At 34.2% G+C, this 17820-nt stretch overlaps 1 protein-coding gene across 2 annotated transcripts; it reads right to left on the bottom strand.

The window, feature by feature from the left end:
• Positions 1-1857: 1857 nt before the first annotated feature.
• LOC124643013 lies at positions 1858-17698 on the bottom strand. 2 transcript variants are annotated; one of them, XM_047181849.1, is made up of 11 exons: positions 17558-17698; positions 12845-12974; positions 11143-11290; positions 7715-8853; positions 7286-7460; positions 6541-6713; positions 5603-5826; positions 4866-5030; positions 4268-4394; positions 3706-3792; positions 1858-3038 (listed from the first exon to the last, which is right to left on the bottom strand). In XM_047181849.1, the coding sequence occupies exons 2-11, from the start codon at positions 12917-12919 to the stop codon at positions 2469-2471; spliced, it is 2883 nt and encodes a 960-aa protein (XP_047037805.1). In that variant the 5' UTR covers positions 12920-12974; positions 17558-17698; the 3' UTR covers positions 1858-2468. The 2 variants fall into 2 exon arrangements, with proteins under 2 accessions (XP_047037805.1, XP_047037806.1); XM_047181850.1 differs by having other exon boundaries at positions 7292-7460.
• Between the last annotated feature and the right edge of the window lie 122 nt (positions 17699-17820).

Below are 17820 nucleotides of genomic sequence, written 5' to 3'. Positions count from 1 at the left end.
CTTCCCGAGTAATGTAGGCTATATTCTATCCCGGTGCTGGCCGTAGTTCCCACGGGAATCGGGCGAAACGCGCGAGAAAACGAATAGTACGTTATATAGCTTTATCCAGCCTTTAAATTCAACAAAATCCGAATAAAAATGTAATTTTTATTTAAGTAGGAATTCATAGATTTTTATTTTGTAACCTTAGAACAAATTATTGCTGAAAGTTTTATATTTTAATCTACATCACTGAAGTTAAGACGTAACCAAGTCCAAGATATAGATGGGTCACTTATATTAAGGAATCCGCTAAAACCCTTTCTAAAAAGTCTTTTTATTTTTGGATTCTGGAAACCATCAATTTTTATTTTATTTCGATTCATCATTATTGACAATGAACACAAAATATTATTATTTTTATTGCATCAATCATTTATTATCTACCAGTAAGCCTGACACCAGTCTAACCAAGGGGTATTGGGTTGCCCGGGTAACTGGGTTGAGGAGGTCAGATAGGCAGTTGCTCCTTGTAACACGACCTCGCTGGCGCAATGGTCACCATGCCGGACTGCCGAACCTGAGGTCCCGGGTTCGATTCCCGGTTCGGTCGACATTTGTGTGATGAGCATGCTTGTTGGCCGTGGTCTGGGTGTTACAATATGCAATATGTATTTCTAAATATGTATACATGTAGACATTATATATAGTTTATCAGTTGTGTTAGCACCCATAACACAAGTTAATTAATAACTTACCATGGGGCTAACCGACCGTGTGTGAAAAGGTGTCCCGACATTAACACACTGGTACTCAGCTGCATCCGGTTAGACTGGAAGCCGACCACAACATAGTTGGGAAAAGGCTAGACAGATGATGATGTTTATCTAGTGTTTGACACGGTCTAGCACCGATATCGATAATTTTATCGATGAATTTTTAATTGTGACATAACCAATTTTCAGTCCCGATTTCGTATGTAATTATGAACGAGTTCATAAGACTGATGTATTAAAAAATATAGATAATCACTAGCGTCTGTAAACTAGGGTTAAGATATATCCCGGTTTCCATATATTCATGTAAGGAAATAAAATAGAGACATTACAAATGTAAGTGAATGTGACTAACATACTTGGTTTCATCGGTTACCCATATTTGATTCAATTTGATTTATCGATATATTTTATCGACTCGAACAAACATAAAACTTATGCCAGGCTTACAGTAACTTATCGACATAAGAAAAGATACAAATGGACATCACTATTAAAAGCGAGTGTGTGTATTATATGCTAGTTTAAATTAAATTATTAAAGGAAAACAACACTGCTCTATAGATACTTAAAAGCTGTGCATACCCAAAACAGAAATTAATTTATAGATAAATACAATGAAAGGAAAATTAATCTATAATCAAAATTGGCCAGTTTTCAATTACGATACAAAACATCGACACATTTTATCGACATCGATATTTTACGCATACTTCACTGGGCTTGTTGTATATGGCAGTATAATTGATCATGGATCATCCATGGAGAAAATTTCGTATTTTTTTTTGTATTACTACTTATTATAAAACAAATCTTTCGGAAAAAGGAAAAGCATGCAGTTTTTAGATAAATTGATTCTTGAACTAGTGTTGAACTAAATAATGCTGATTACAAATCAGCTTATTTTCTAATAGACTTGAGTCTATTAAAATATTTGTCTAGGTAAGTCTTAAAAAAACATTATATAGCTTCACTAGCTTCCGCCTGCGGCTTCGCCCGCGTAGAGTTCGGTTGTATCGCGTTTGCAAAAGAATTCTTCAAAAGTCTGGGATAAAAACTATCCCATGTTCTTTCTCAAGGTCAACTCTATCTCTGTACCAAATTTTATTAAAATCAGTTCAGTGGTTTAGACGTGAAAGCGTAACAGACAGACAGACAGACAGTTACTTCCGCATTTATAATATTAGTAGGGATGTAATAAAATAATCTTGCAAAATTAACCATGTGAAAATAAGTTAAGGTATTTAACTAATATTTTTCAATACAAAATCTACTCACATAAACATCATGGCCGCCATATTGGTCAAAATTGAAATTATTTTTTCAATTCATTATAATATTGTCATCTGCATAGGAAATTCTATCACATACTTGACAACCATATATTTTTAATAAAACAAAAATGTCCCAAAAATCTTGATTTTGGACGAAATCTGTCATAAATTTGGCTTTTCAAATATCGATTTTATTTCTTTCAATATTTCCATACCCGTTTGATTGACACTATTCTATATGGTCAAAATCTTGGACCTCAACAAAATATAGAAAAATCTATGTATTTATCGAAGTTAGTATTTCAATATAAATTGCTTTTATATGACTTTTCATGTACAAGAAAGTCCAAGATTGACACTTTAGGACAATATCAAAATAATGAGGTTATAGAACCATTCATTTCAAATAACCATTTTTTTTTTCAATCAGAAAAATCTTTCAGACTGTTTTATCATCATTTTGAACAGTGTCGACTTCTAAAATACTAGTCTGCCCTGTATCCAATATAGCTTCGGCACTCGGTATGACAATAACATCTACTACTTCCGCACAAGTTTCATCACAAACAGTCGAGTCTTCCGTACTTGCTTTTTTCTCTAAATATTCCGCTATATCGATATCTTCAACACTTTTTGCTATATCTAATTCTAAATGCTTAGCAATGTCTAAACCTTCATGAATTTTGTCTGCTGAGCAAAAATCTGTAATTTCCGTACATATTTTTTTTACATTTTCACCTACTAGTGTTGTGATGAATTCATCTTGATTATTTGTCGATAATCTCACTAGTTGCTGGCTAACATCGATAGTTGAATTATCGCCTAAAGTAAACACTACTTTGGTCTGACTTTGTTCGTTTTCGTTCAGTCTGAGTATTTCTGAGTCAGAATTGTGAGACTTGAGGCTTTTGGTCAAGTCCGAGTTGTCGACTTGTGTTAGTTTCATGTTGTATATGTTGGATTCGCTGCCCATTATCGAAGTAGTTGAGTCTTCTAGTGTTGGGAGCTCCTGTAAGTAACATATCGAATTAATTAATTTAAACTATATCGATTAAGTTGAATGCAAACTACACCTAATTAAAGTATACTGAAATCATTTCTGATCTCTTAAATGAGTGTTTACGGTACATACTACCAGATAACTAATTAATGAAATAATGCGATCTAAATACGTATGTATATCTAACAGGTAACTACATAATATATTTGTCTATATAGTGTGATAAATCAGAATTTCAAGGCTACTTATAGCAATTTTTTGTAAAATTCTACAAAACTATTGACATGACTAACTACAGAAATGTAACCAAAAAAAAATGACTTACGCTGAAAAATAAGGCGAAAAAAAATCACAAAATAATAAAAAGTTATGAATTACGGTGAATTATATATATGAATTACGGTGATTGTTATTTGGGAATTACGGTGATCACTCTAATATTCGAAAATTACCGAAAAACTATTGATACATATTTATAAAATTAATATTTTTTTTTGTAATGAGATCAGATACCCAGCATAAAACAATAATTTTGACAGCCTATTTTTATACTGTCAACTATGGCCAGATTGAATCAGTATTTTTCTGTAAAAATGTTCTTTCATACCTCGACCGATACAAAAAACTTTCGTTTAGAAGCTTTTCGAAAAATAAAACCAATTTTGGAAAATCTTACCTGATCATCATGATAGCTCCCCACACTGCGAGAATGTCTGTGCTTTTTATTCATAGCCGACTGCGGGGATTGGCCGTCTACGGCGTCCTGTGAAATAATTAATTGATTATAAGCATAACAAAGCGGAGAGAAGTTTTTAAAAACAAACAGCACATTTGTATTTATTTTTCTAAGTTTGTATGTACTTTCTAACTATATCTTGGACATAAATGACTGTGTTTCGGATGGCACGATAAACTGTAGGTCCCGGCTGTCATTGAACATCTTTAGCAGTTGTTACAGGTAGTCAGAAGCCAGTTATTCTGACGCTAGTCTAACCAAGGGGTATTGGGTTGCCCGGGTAACTGGGTTGAGGAGGTCAGATAGGCAGTCGCTCCTTGTAAAGCATTAGTACTCAGCTTAATCCGGTTAGACTGGAAGCCGACCCCGACATAGTTGGGAAAAGGCTCGGGAGATGATGATCATTCATCATCTAGTGTTTGTGAATATATTTTATTTGAGACATAACCAATTTTCATCAAAAGTAATTTTAAATATACTTATTTATTTATTTTATACAAACCTTAAACCTATTGAACTGTCGATACTTGCAGCGCTCGGAGGCGACGAGACTTCTTAACGACTGAGTTCGAGGACACTGACTGTCGACCAGCCATTGGTATGAGCCAAACAATTTTGTGGTGTCCGACCTGTAGGTATAGAGTTTATTTTAGAATGACAAATTGTACTTTTTTTGCATTTTAATTTAGAAAAATAATGTAGGAAAATGTTGTTTTTTTTTTCTGGGAGGGAAATATGGAAACAACGCATATTATTTTCTGACAAGTTGTTCCCCCGTTTTGCCTGCGTTCCATGGGATATATGTACTTTCCGCACCCAGACAATAGCAATCTACATTTTAATTCAGCGCGCTGCATACCACAATGAATAAATATTGATCCAGCCATTCGACCCTCAAAAATTAACAAACATACTCACAAACTTATAAATAAAACTAATTTGAGACTTCCCTCACATGGATAAATAGTAGCCTAAAGCCTTCAATAAATAAGCTACCTATCACATAGGTATTTTGTTAAAACCTGACTTACTTCTGAGATTCCCACACAAAAACGATCTCTTCAGCTTTAAAATATTAGTAGGGTATAGATAATACTTACATATTAGCAGAACTATTAAGCAGCCTCTGTAGATTAGCTAGTGTCGGTCTAATATCGTTCAGCGGCAAGCCTCGGCCGACGACCAGCTGGCCGATACACTTGTTGAGCAGAAATAATGCGTAGCGAAATAGTGTTATGTCGCCGCCGCGAGCGAATAGGGGTATGCTGAAAAATATAGGAAATAAGATTATAATAATAATATATAATTTTCTTTTAATTTATTCACGAGATTAAGAGGTGGTATGCTGGAATATACAAAGGATACATAAGGTTAATAATAATATATGGTTTTCTATTAAGATTCATCAAAAACAGACAGACGGAGAGTTTGTTGCGCCACTTCTTCTTCACAGCAAAAACACATAGGAAGTGGTGAAGGGCGGGCGTTTTGGGGGCTGTCTCATGTATTTTTATAGTCGAAAAGTGCAGTTTTTCAGCCTACTTTGAGTAGACGCATTTTGATTTTAAGAAAAGATTTTAGACGTGCAATATTTGAATTTAAGTTGTGTCTGCGCAAATGCTCTTACACCATAACATGCAATGCGCAGCACCGAACATTTTTGGCAGGCGTAACGGGTAGTCAGAAGTCAGAAAGTCTGACAACCAGTCTTACCTTAGAGAGGTATTGGGTTAACAGGTAACTAGGTTGACGAGGTCAGATAGGCAGTCTCTCCTTGTAAACCACTGGTATTTTAAAAAATATCTCTTTTTTCACACATTACAAAAAAAAAACTTACTTCGGATCAGGCAAATCGGGCGTTATATCCAAGATCTTGCTAGCCGACCCCAGCAATGTAATCTTATATCTCAAGGGCTGATGTAACAACGAAGCGGCTAGGCAGGTCGCTTGAGCTGCGAAGCCGGCAGCCACGGAGTCTGAGATAGGGTTCGTACCTCGGGGAGACTCGTCACCACAAACGGGAAGAGGTACCCCGATTATAGTCCAAGTTGTTGCGTCCCTCTGTAAAAAAGGAGACTTTAAGATTTTTAATATTATGTAGGTTTACAGGGTTGTAGAAAAAACGGTCGGTTATAAAAGAGTCTGCCTACAATATTTGAGCACTAAATATGAACACTTTATTTTTTCCAGAATCATCATAAAATGCGTTCTTACCTGTTTTATATTCACCAATTTCTTGATTCACCTGTTCTATATTCACCATTTTTTGCCTTACCTGTTCTACATATATTCGCCATTTTTTTGACTTACCTGTTTTATATTCTCCAATTTTTTGACTTAGTAATTATAAGTAATTATTAGTAATTTTAGGAGATTTTAATTTATTTTCGTGCAATATTAATATTATTAGAAAAATTGTGACTTACCTGTTCTATATAGAATATCTGATGCAACTGCCTAAGCAATTCAGTCCTCTGTGCGGAAAGGGAATGGTGTGAGGAGGCGGCTAGCTCTCGCACGGCGGAGCACGACTGTCGGGTTTCCTTCACGCTGTCATTGCGACGGGAGAGCGTCAGTCTGACACTCAGACTGTCTGACACCCACAGCGGGTCATTTGATGACACCCCACCGAGACCAATTTTTTAACTTACCTGTTCCATATTCACCATTTTTTCGACTTACCTTTTTCTATATTCTCCATTTTTTGATTTACCTGTTCTATATTCACCATTTTCTTGACTTAAATGTTCTATATTCTCCATTTTTTTGACTTACCTGTTCTATATAGAATATCTGATGCAACTGCCTCAGCAGCTCAGTCCTGTGGGCGGAGAGTGAATGGTGTGAGGAAGCGGCTAGCTCTCGCACGGCGGAGCACGACTGTCGAGTCTCTTTCACGCTATCATTGCGACGGGAAAGCGAGTGGTAATTCTGCATTAGTTCTGTGCCTGAAATTTTTTGGGGCAGTTTAGATTTTTTGGATAATTATATCCAGTAGGTAGTGTCATACTTAAGTATATAACTAGCTCTTGCCAGCGGTTTCACACGCTTCCTGAAGGACGCACCCAGATAAAAAATAGCCTATATGTGGTTATAGGTGTAAGCTATATTACTGATATTTATCAAAATCCGTTTGCGGGGAAAAGAATGACGGTAAACGTAGTTAACCAAAAAATCAAAAATGTATAATTTTAGCTTTATTCTAATTTTATCTCGTTCATTATTACACATTCTTAAAAATACTTGGTCTCTAGATTACGTTTTACCATGTGACCTGAAAAACCATTATCCCCCGACAACATATACAACACTATTACAGCACCCAGATAAAATGTAGGCTATATCCTTTCTCATCATCCTCATTCACCTCATCATCGATTCAGTAATTTAAAAGCGTGACGGGCAAACAGACAGAGTTACTATAAATATGTACAGATAAGCCTCTAATACTTAGCGGACATAACACGCCCATAACAGCCCATACAAAAACCCATAAGACCATAAAAAAATGCATCCTTACACTCACCAACATCCTGATTCTCTTCGAACAGTTTTGCATGCTTTTCTTTCAATTTCCTTATATTTGTCAGTTTACTATCTCTTTCGTCTGATAATATAATTCGCTTGAACCTCAAGATCTCCAATTGTTTTGTTAGCCTTACGTGTTCTGCTCGTTGAAAAGGCGAAGGTTTTGACTGAAAAAAATTAAGGACTTGTGAAAAGAAATATAAAAATATTTACATTAATATGGCTCGCAAGGTCGAAAATATATTTTTTGACGTGTCTCGGGTACAATCACAAGATAGCATATATCGTCCGGTTGCAATTTTGGGAAATTCATCAGCAAAGTTGATAAACAATTTCTATTTTTTTAATCAATTGACAAAGTATGATAGCTTACCGATGGTGCAATAATTAAACATCACTAAGAACATGTTTCCGTACTCACCTTAAAAGATAAGAGATCATTCAATTTTAGAGTAAGCCTCGGCCCATTGGACACCACAGGCCGGTCTTCCTTCACCCTTCCATTCTTCACACTCAAATCAGTTTGTGACGAAGACTTATCTTTATCCAAACTATCCCCATCGTCAGGGGAGAACAAATTCCTCTGCGATTTACTCTTGAACTTCATTCTGACATCACCAGACTCGTCCTGAGACGGCCAATCATCACTTGTCAATGCAGACTTCTTATATATCCTCTCCTTAATTTCCTGCACAGCTTCCTGTCTTTTCTTAATAGAGTATTGAAGCAAATGCAATTTTTGCAACTTCGTCGCGTTGTAACTCGGCCTTATTTCCGATTTAAGGAAATTCAGGGCCATATACCTGTATTTCGGGACCCCGTCCGCCTCATTTCTCAAATCATAACTCTCTGCCGTTTCACTTAAGTCTACGTTACAAGATAAATCTTCTTTCGTCGTGTTTTTACAAACATTATCACAGTTTACGCTTGATGTGTATTCTTTAACGTCTAAATTTTCGGGCGAATGTTCGTATATATGGTTCGAGGCGTTTGGATCGCCTTTACCATATTCCGAACCTTCCTCTCTTCTCCTAAAATAATCTCGTTGACTCTGACCGATGTTTAAGCTAGCAGAAGTCCTCAAAGTCGGAAAGTTCTGCTGAAATCCCCTTTCGACCGGACTGTGACTTTTCGAATACTCCTTATCCGACTTCCTACTAAACTTACTAGGAGAAATGGACCTCGATTCTTTACCTAACTTATGATTCAATATATGTTTAGGTTCTAAATTGATTTTGGATAAATTGGTCCTACCAGATGAGTCTGAAGATAGAGAACCAGGATCCAACTCATTTTCTGGTGGCATAACATCTAGTTTGAGACTTTTATATGAGCAGAAATAACCACCATGCATTTGTAGAACTAATGTGTTGCTTTTGAAACAGTCTGAGGTGAAATTTGAAGCTAGATTTGCCCCTATGTACCTGAGACCACTGAAGTAAACCCCCCATGTCTGTATAACAGTATCTTGGGGTAGTTTCGTATTTTCGTCATTCGGGTGCAATATGTGGCACCAGATACGAATAACGACATTCGTTGACGACATACGATGCGTCGATTCTGTAACAAGTTGATAATAAATTCATAAATAAATATAGCGAACCATTTACATAGGATTGGTTAGCCCATGGTAAGCTATTTACTAGCTTGTGTTATGGGTGCTATATAACACAACTGATAAATTAAATACATATACTTTACATCTATACTAATATTACAAAGAGGAAAACTTTCTTTGTTTGTAATGGATCGACGACCTCTGTGGCGCAATGGTCACCAAGCCGGACTGCCGAATCTGAGGTCCCGGGTTCGATTCCCGGTTCGGTCGACATTTGTGTGATGAGCATGCTTGTTGGCCGTGGTCTGGGTGTTACAATATGTATTTATAAATATGTATATGTGTAGCTATATGTAGTTTACCAGTTGTGTTAGCACCCATAACACAAGTTAATTAATAACTTGCCATGGGGCTAACCAACCGTGTGTGAAATGGTGTCCCGACATTATAAAAAAAAAAAAAAAAAAAAAAAATGGATAAACTCAAAAACTACTGGACTGATTTTAAAATTCCTTTCATCATTAGAAAGCTACATTATCTGCGAGTAACATAGGGTATATTTTTTCTTGGTACGGGCAGTAGTTCGAAGGGGGCGCGGGTGGAACGCTAGTATATTATATAGGTACTTATTAATACATATTATCACACCGAGACCACACTCAACAAGCATTGACCGTACCGGGAATCGAACCCCGGACCATTAGTTCGGCATTCCCACATGGTGACCATTGCGCCAACGCGGTCTGACTGAATCGATGAGTCAATGGTGACGCGATCGTATTTCCTAATAGCTAGTTGATAAGACTGGTAAACAATATTTTTGTTGTGCGTGAATGATGTTCTGTTATGATATAGGAGAGGGATTTATACGTACTGACGAGTGTTTTTGAGAAATTAGATAAAAAAATAAGCAGTTAATTTGATAAACAATAGACATTACACAGTAGTTTAACACATTTTGTACAAAAAGGGACAATAACATCGTTTACTTTAACAACTCGGTAATTGACTCATACAAATTAAGGTAATTTTCTTAATTTTGGACCCGCATAGGTCATTCACTTTACGGGTCCAGGTTTTATTTTCAACAGTTTATTGTAATTCACTAAACTACATAAATTGTAACATACAAAAATGGTCTGCATTTACCTTAGGCATGGAAATCCTAATCTAAATTGAATAGAATTTAAGTAGACACCAAAAAATTGCATAATGATTTAACTAAATACTTAGGTGTAATTGACAACATTTTAGTTTTTTTTCGTTGTAGATAAACCGGATTAAACTGGTCATAAAATAACGCACAAACTATGGCCTCCTAATAAATTTTACACCAAGTTTTGAACAACAGAGCATTAATTCAGCAATTCGCATGATAAGGATTGACACACATTCCGTCAGTTGTAATAGTGAAAAGAGTCACTCTATCAAGTATATTAACTGTTTTGTTTCATGTTTTGTTTATTGTTTTACTAATATCTATGACTATATAGCCAATTTCCCGCGGTTTCACCCGCGTGCCATGTATACTACTGCCCGCACTGGGATAAAATATAGCCTATGTTACTCGGGACGAGTGTAGCGCCCCAACAGTGAGAATTTTTAAATCAGTTCGGTAGTTTCGGAGCCTTTAGGGTACAAACAAACAAACAAAAAAATGATTCCTTTTTACTATATTAGTATATAAGGTGCTTTAATATTACCTGCCAGGACTTGAATGGACCCCCCATTCGCAATACTACCCCCCCATTCAAGTCCTGGCAGGTAATATTAAAGCACCTTATAGATATGAACTATGTATTTAACTGTTATGTTAATCTCCATGTTTTGTTTATTGTTTTACTAATATCTCTGTGATGTTAGAGCTAAAGGTTATAATGTGTTTGATCAAATTTTTGATCTGACTCATAAATGTTAGTCATTCGATGAGAAAAGGCCTATTTATACAGACTGGACTTTAACTTCTATATTAAGCTTAATATTTAACTTGATAGATTGAGAATTGAGAACGTTTTCTAAGACTGCAAAAAATTATACCCAATTCTCAATTTTGATGTTATTTTTTTGAGTAATGAGTAAGGATTTGATCAATCCTTCTTGTACAAAATACAGTTATTCTGAACCCAAGGGTAATTTCATTCTACCCAGTATGAAACTTCACATTAATTCAAGGACTGACTAATAAATAAAGAAGCTAACTTTTGTTCACCATATACATAATTTAAGAAAATAATAAGACTTACACAGTAAGTAGATATAAGTTAAAAAGAAGTTGTTATATTTTATTTTACCTGAGTCAATCTCCTTCCATTTGGGATGTGGGGAACAAATTCTCTCACTGGTATAGAACGGTGCCGACATAGTAGTGTGATGCAGCGTCAGGTAGAAGCTGCACGGAGAAGTACACCATTCAGGTGGTCTTATGTTGTAGCCCACTATCTGAAAATTATAACAGTTTATTTTAGAGTATTGGTAAAAATATGTGAGATGGCTTTTCTTGGGGTAGGTCAGTGATTAACTTATCATCTCCCGAGCCTTTTCCCAACTATGTTGGGGTCGGCTTCCAGTCTAACTGGATTTAGCTGAGTACAAGCGCTTTACAAGGAGCGACTGCCTATCTGACGTCCTCAACCCAGTCACCCGGACAACCCAATACCCCTTGGTTAGACTGGTGTTAGACTCACTGGCTTTTGACTACCTGTAACAACTGCCAATGATGTCAGTGATTAACTTAACTATCTATAAAGTCAGATAGGCGCTTCTTGTAAAGCACTAGTACTCAGCTGCATCTGGTTAGACTGGAAGCCCACGCCAACATAGTTGGGAAAAGTTTAGACTGATGGTGAGTTTTGGCATAAACAGAACAGAGTCAATATGATTAAATATACACTTTTGATTGAAATGGTCTGAAAAATCAATTATCAACTGACAAAACACAAAATATCATATATCCATAGTAATACATAATAGTTGCATCCAGTATATCTGCTTGATATGCAAATAGTAGCTTCTTAATGTATATGAATACTAACTTTGATTTAAATCAAATAAAGACTGAATGCGTTAATGGTAAACCTACTCATTATAAATGCAAGTTTGTAAGTATGTGAGTCTTTATATATATATCTTTCATGCTACAACTACTTAATTTTGATAAAACTTTGCAGTCCTAGTCACTTGAATGATGAATGAATTTGCAACAATGCAATAAACTATACCAATTGTTATTGATCTACGCATTTACTTCACAGTATTGACAAAACAATTTTATATCACTGTATTTCTTATCTAAAGCCAATTTTTAGTGTTTAAATTGCACCTGCTATTTTTAATTTTTGACCTTGGATGGATGCACTATCTATGCATTCTCTTAATTAAAATATTTAAACAACTTGATGTAATTTAAAAACATTATTTCTGCTTTTTTATTGTCCCACTGCTTGGCACAGGCCTCCTCTCACACAGAGAAGGATTGAGTGTTAATCAGCATGTGCGCTCAAAGGAGGTAGGTTTGAAACACATTATGAATAAAATAGATCCTACTGATAGATTTAACTTTAAAATTATTATAATATCTTATTAGAACATTCAGTAAGAAGTATATAGGAGATTTACAAGGTAGGTACTCAAAATTAATTTATAGTTCTTACAAACTTCTGAGTATTTTATTTATAAGCTTTCATATTCATCCTATTTTTATTTTCTCATACTTAACATACTTATTATGTGGATATGGGTACCAGGAAAACTACGAAAAAACTCATTTTACTTGCCATGGGTAATAAGATAACATCTCTTTATGCACAAAAGTTGAAATACGAGTGTTCCAAGTGATATTTACTGCTCAACAACAATGAATTAATAGTTTAATAATGTCAATGATGACAATAAAAATATTGTCACGCATTCATGCCGTGAAAGCGTAGGCGTCTGTTAGTAAACCTTCGAGAAATCCTTATAGGAGAATTCTTAGTGTAATAAAGTGACAAATACCTGTATTAAGCTACGTAATCGCAGCTGCTGGGTGGCCAGCGGAGTCCATTCCCTACACCTAGGTCTGCCAAACATTCCTAAAGCAATCTTTATGACAAAAAATAACAAAGGTTTACAAGCACTGAAGTAGTGTTAGGAATTTATAGTCTATGACATTTAAAAAATGTAGGGTTGTTAGTCTATGAAAAAGAATGACTGTGGTGTGAATTGTCATGATGTAAAAACTAGTGAGAACAATGTTATAATTCCTAACAAAATGTGATTGTATTTCTTTAACTATTAATAAAGGCTTTCAAGAATACCAGAAGTTTGAATACCTACAATAGGTTATGGGCCCAGAACGCCCGAGAAGAAAAAATTAAAAACCGGGATTGGGTAATGAAAAACCCAACATAAAAAACAAGTGAAAAAAAAAAAACTAAAAAACAGTAATAACAAGGAAGAAAATAAAAAACGGTGAAAAACTAAAAAATGGAAAAACCTGAGATAATACAGATAGAAAAATTAAAAGATGCGGAAACATTTTTATTGTGGAAATTTGAATTCAATATACACTTAAAAGCGGCAAATCTTGCAAAAACAATTGCACAAACAAAAGAAGATGACAAGAAAAGTGACTTCAGTATCAAAGATGCTCAGGTGCAAAGAATTATCATAAGCAGTATTGATAAGAAACTAAAAGGTCACATAATTAATTGTAACAGTGCACGTGAAATGTACGTAAAATTATGTGAAATATTCGAAGGTTCTGAGCAAAGAAACAAAGATGCATTATTACAAGAGTTTTTCACATATAAGAAACAAGAGAGTCAATCGCTTTCCCAATTAATAAGTGAAATAGAAAATTTACAATTTCGTATAAGTCAGCTAGGAACAAAAATAGATGATGAAATGGTCATATCCAAAATACTAAGCTGTTTACCAAATAATTTAAACTATTTTATAACTTCTTGGGAATGCATGGCAGACGATAAGAAAACCCTTCAAAATTTAACAAACAGACTTCTGGCTGAAGAAAATCGAATGTTGAAAGCAAAAGAAAGTGACAAGCAGCTAGCATTTCAAGCTACATCTTCATCTACATCAAAGAAAAAGTTTAATGCAATAAAATGTTTCAAATGTAACAAAACAGGGCACATGAAGAAAGACTGTAGAGCCTGTAGTATCTGCAAAAGGGACAACCATGAAGATAAAGACTGTAAGTTTAAAAATAAACAGTGCTCAATCTGTAAAAAAATTAATCACAGAGAAGAAAATTGTTTTTTCAAAAATAAGAATAAGAATGAGAATGAAGAAAAAAGTAACAAAAGAATAGAAAAGGCATTTTTTACAAACGGTGAAATTCAAGAACCAAAACTGAAAGAATTTGTTGTAGACTCTGGGAGTACTGCACACATGACCAAAAATGTAGACATACTAAAATTTTTTGAATGCAAACCATCATCTGTTTTGACTGCAAATGAAGAAACAATAGAGGTGAAAGGGACTGGTAAAGTCATTGGAAAAAAATGTACTCTTAATAATACCCTGCTTGTTCCTGACTTATCACAAAATTTATTATCGGTTAATGCAGTTACAAACAATCAAGGAGTGGTTATATTTACCAAAGATAATGTAAAAATATATAAGGAGTCAGAATTAATATTAACAGGAAAAAAAGAAAACGGTTTATATAAAATTAATTTGGATGATAATAATATGCAAGAAAAAACACTGTTAATGAAAGAAAATGGCACTGCCTTAGAATGGCATCAAAGACTTGGACATCCAGGAAAGAAAATACTAGATATATTACCAGATGTGGCAGATGGAATAAAAATAAATGGATTAAGGCAAATAGACGAATGTGAAATCTGTACACAAGCTAAACAAACAAGACTTCCATTTAACACAGTAAGAAACAGAGCCAGTAGACCACTTCAATTATTACATACTGATGTATGTGGACCGTTCGAAAACAAAACGTATGATGGCTATAGTTATGTTTTAACCGTCATGGATGATTATACTCATTTTACAAAAATATACTTGCTTAAATATAAAAATGAAGTTAAAGAAAATTTAAAACATTATATAGAAGAAACAGAAAGAGAGAGAACAGAAAAGGTATCTACCATAAGATGCGATAATGGAGGTGAATACACAAGCAATGATTTTAAAAAATGGTGTACTGAAAAGGGAATAAAACTAGATTATACAGTACCATACTCACCACAACTAAATGGTAAAGCAGAAAGACTAAATCGAACATTATTAGATAAAACCAGAGCATTACTATTTGATTCAGGGTTAGATAAAGAAATGTGGGGTGAAGCTGTATACTGTTCTACTTATATTATAAATAGATTACCAAGTGAATCTTTGAAGAATAAGACACCTTATGAGATGTGGCATGGTAAAAGGCCTAATATATCTAATATATGCAAGTTTGGTTCAACAGTATATGCTAAACAATTACATTCAAATATTAAGAAACTAGATCCAAGAAGCAAAAAGTTAATCATGATTGGATATACTAATAATGGATATAGATTGTGGAATAAAGAAGAAAGAAGAATTGAAATAGCAAGGGATATTGTTATAATTAATAATAATAAGAAAATTGGAGAAAAATATGAAGAAACAGGAAGTTCGGTGATAACAGAAATAATACCAGGTAATAATGAAGAAGAAATAAATCAAGAAGAAGAAAGTGATGACAGTTATTATGAAATAGAAGAGTTAGAACAACAAAGTAATGTAATAGAAGATAACATCCCAGATATTATTGATGAAGTAGAAAATGATGAAAATAAAGAAAGTAATACTGCAGAGATAGAAACTATAGAAACTATAAATACAAAACGACAACGGAAAAAACCAGCTTACCTGCAAGATTATGTATTACTTACGTATGATGAAGTCATGAAGTCTGCTGAAAAGAATAATTGGGAGAAGGCCATAAATTCGGAGAAGGAATCATTGGAAAGTAACAATACATGGGAAATAGTTGATGTAGAAGAGCAAAAGGACACAAGATATTGTCAAGTAAATGGGTATTTTGTATAAAAGAAAATGGTACTTACAAAGCAAGACTTGTAGCAAGAGGCTTCGAACAGCAAAGCATTGACTATCAAGAAATATATAGTCCAGTAGTAAGTCAATCAGCAATAAAATCATTAATAGCAATTGCTGCTTCAAAGGAATATGAAATGATAACTTTTGATGTGAAAACAGCATTTTTGTATGGCGAGTTAAAGGAAGACATATTTATGTATATTCCTGAAGGATATGAAAGACAGCCTAATAAAATTTGTCATTTAAAGAAAGGACTATATGGGCTAAAACAGGCACCAATGACATGGAATAAAAGATTTACAGAAACTTTAAGGAAACTTGGACTGAGAGCTTCAAAGTCGGATCAGTGTGTGTTTTTTAATGAAGACAAAACTATAATATTGGCTATATATGTTGATGACGGTTTGGCCATATCAAAAGACAAGGAAAAGTTATTACAGATCTTGCATCAATTGGAAAAAGAATTTATCTTAAAAACATATGAACAACCTCAAAACTATATAGGTTTTGAAATAAAAAGATCAGAACAAGGCATTTTGTTGCATCAGCAGAATTATACAGAAAAATTACTTAGAAAATATAATATGTATGATTCCAAAGCTGCAGATACTCCATGCATTGTGGGAAAGGAAAATGAATCTAAGGTGGCTACGTCAAATTTCCCATACAGAGAACTAGTTGGTGGATTATTGTATTTGTCAACCAGGTCAAGACCAGATATCAGTCAAGCTGTGAATGAAGCAAGTAAAAAGGTAGAAAATCCGTCAAGGCAAGACATATTAGCAGTAAAGAAGGTGTTGAAGTACTTGAATGGAACGAGAGATAAAGGGATTTTGTATAATGCTGGGAAAGATATTACAAGATTGCATGCATATTGTGACTCAGATTATGCAGGTTGTACAGAGACCAGACGAAGTACAACAGGGTTCATAATAATGTTGGCAGGTGGACCTATAGCTTGGTGCTCCAAAAGACAGCCGATAGTAAGTCTATCGTCAACTGAAGCGGAATATATAGCAGCAGCAGATTGCGTTAAAGAGTGTTTATACTTAAAGACTTTTATAAGTGAATTAATTGGTAGCAGTATTAAGATTAGTTTGAATATTGATAACCAGAGTGCTATCCAATTGATTAAAACAGGTTCATTCAGCAAGAGATCTAAACATATAGATGTGAGATTTTATTTTATACACGAAAATTATAAGAAAGGATATTTAGATGTTATATATTGTCCTACAAATTATCAGATAGCGGATATGTTGACGAAACCACTATATAAAGAAAAATTTAAATTTCATTGCGATAAAGTTGTTGTGTAAATTGAGAGTTATAATTAGAAGTGTTTAAGTTAATGTTTTGAAAACTTGTTTAAGTTAATGTTTTGAAAACTGATGTGTTTCTGAAGTAATTATAAGGTATTTTTAATTTATGTTCATATATTAAAAATAGGAGAAGGTGTTAGGAATTTATAGTCTATGACATTTAAAAAATGTAGGGTTGTTAGTCTATGAAAAAGAATGACTGTGGTGTGAATTGTCATGATGTAAAAACTAGTGAGAACAATGTTATAATTCCTAACAAAATGTGATTGTATTTCTTTAACTATTAATAAAGGCTTTCAAGAATACCAGAAGTTTGAATACCTACAATAAGTAGCACAAACCACGGTAATAATCACAATTTAAATATAGAACATAACATTTTCAGTACTGATCAGCGAAGCGATTCTATTAAGATGAGTTAATTTCCTTTTTTACAAAGAAAAATAAATAAAATGCATTGTTCAGCTGACTTGAGTACTCGAAAACGTCAAATTAATTATTTTCGTGGGCCACATCAATGGTGATTCAAAACTACCATGCGGGAGTAGTAAGATCTCGGTTTAAACTTTTTATTTAATTTATTGATTTATTTTCGCA

The sequence above is a fragment of the Helicoverpa zea genome, chromosome 26, assembly GCF_022581195.2.
Source record: "Helicoverpa zea isolate HzStark_Cry1AcR chromosome 26, ilHelZeax1.1, whole genome shotgun sequence".
NCBI lineage: Eukaryota > Metazoa > Arthropoda > Insecta > Lepidoptera > Noctuidae > Helicoverpa > Helicoverpa zea.
Note: the sequence above shows the minus strand (reverse complement) of the source record. Positions and strands in the feature narration are given on the sequence as shown.